The 226-nt window shown below is 71.7% G+C and overlaps 1 protein-coding gene across 1 annotated transcript in view; it reads left to right on the forward strand.

The window, feature by feature from the left end:
• Positions 1 to 226, forward strand: part of LOC104296025 (collagen alpha-1(I) chain-like) — a gene marked incomplete at its 5' end in the record, with an annotated part of 14,350 nt that overhangs the window by 11,286 nt on the left and 2,838 nt on the right. The window contains 1 exon segment of the mRNA XM_009895847.1: positions 6 to 209. Coding sequence (XP_009894149.1) covers positions 6 to 209 — 204 coding nt within the window.

Below are 226 nucleotides of genomic sequence, written 5' to 3' on the forward strand. Positions count from 1 at the left end.
CCCAGGGTGGGTGGGCTGGTGAGGCGGGCGCGGGAGGGGGCGATGGGGCTGCGCTGGTCCACACTGACCTCTCCTCTTCCTCCTCCTCCTCCTCCTCACAGGGTGACCGTGGTGAGACCGGCCCCGCCGGCCCCCCTGGTGCTCCCGGTGCCCCCGGTGCCCCCGGCCCCGTTGGTCCTGCTGGAAAGAATGGAGATCGCGGTGAGACCGTAAGCGATGCTCTGCC

This window comes from Charadrius vociferus, unplaced genomic scaffold (genome assembly GCF_000708025.1).
Source record: "Charadrius vociferus isolate BGI_N301 unplaced genomic scaffold, ASM70802v2 scaffold3162, whole genome shotgun sequence".
Taxonomy (NCBI): Eukaryota; Metazoa; Chordata; class Aves; order Charadriiformes; family Charadriidae; genus Charadrius; species Charadrius vociferus.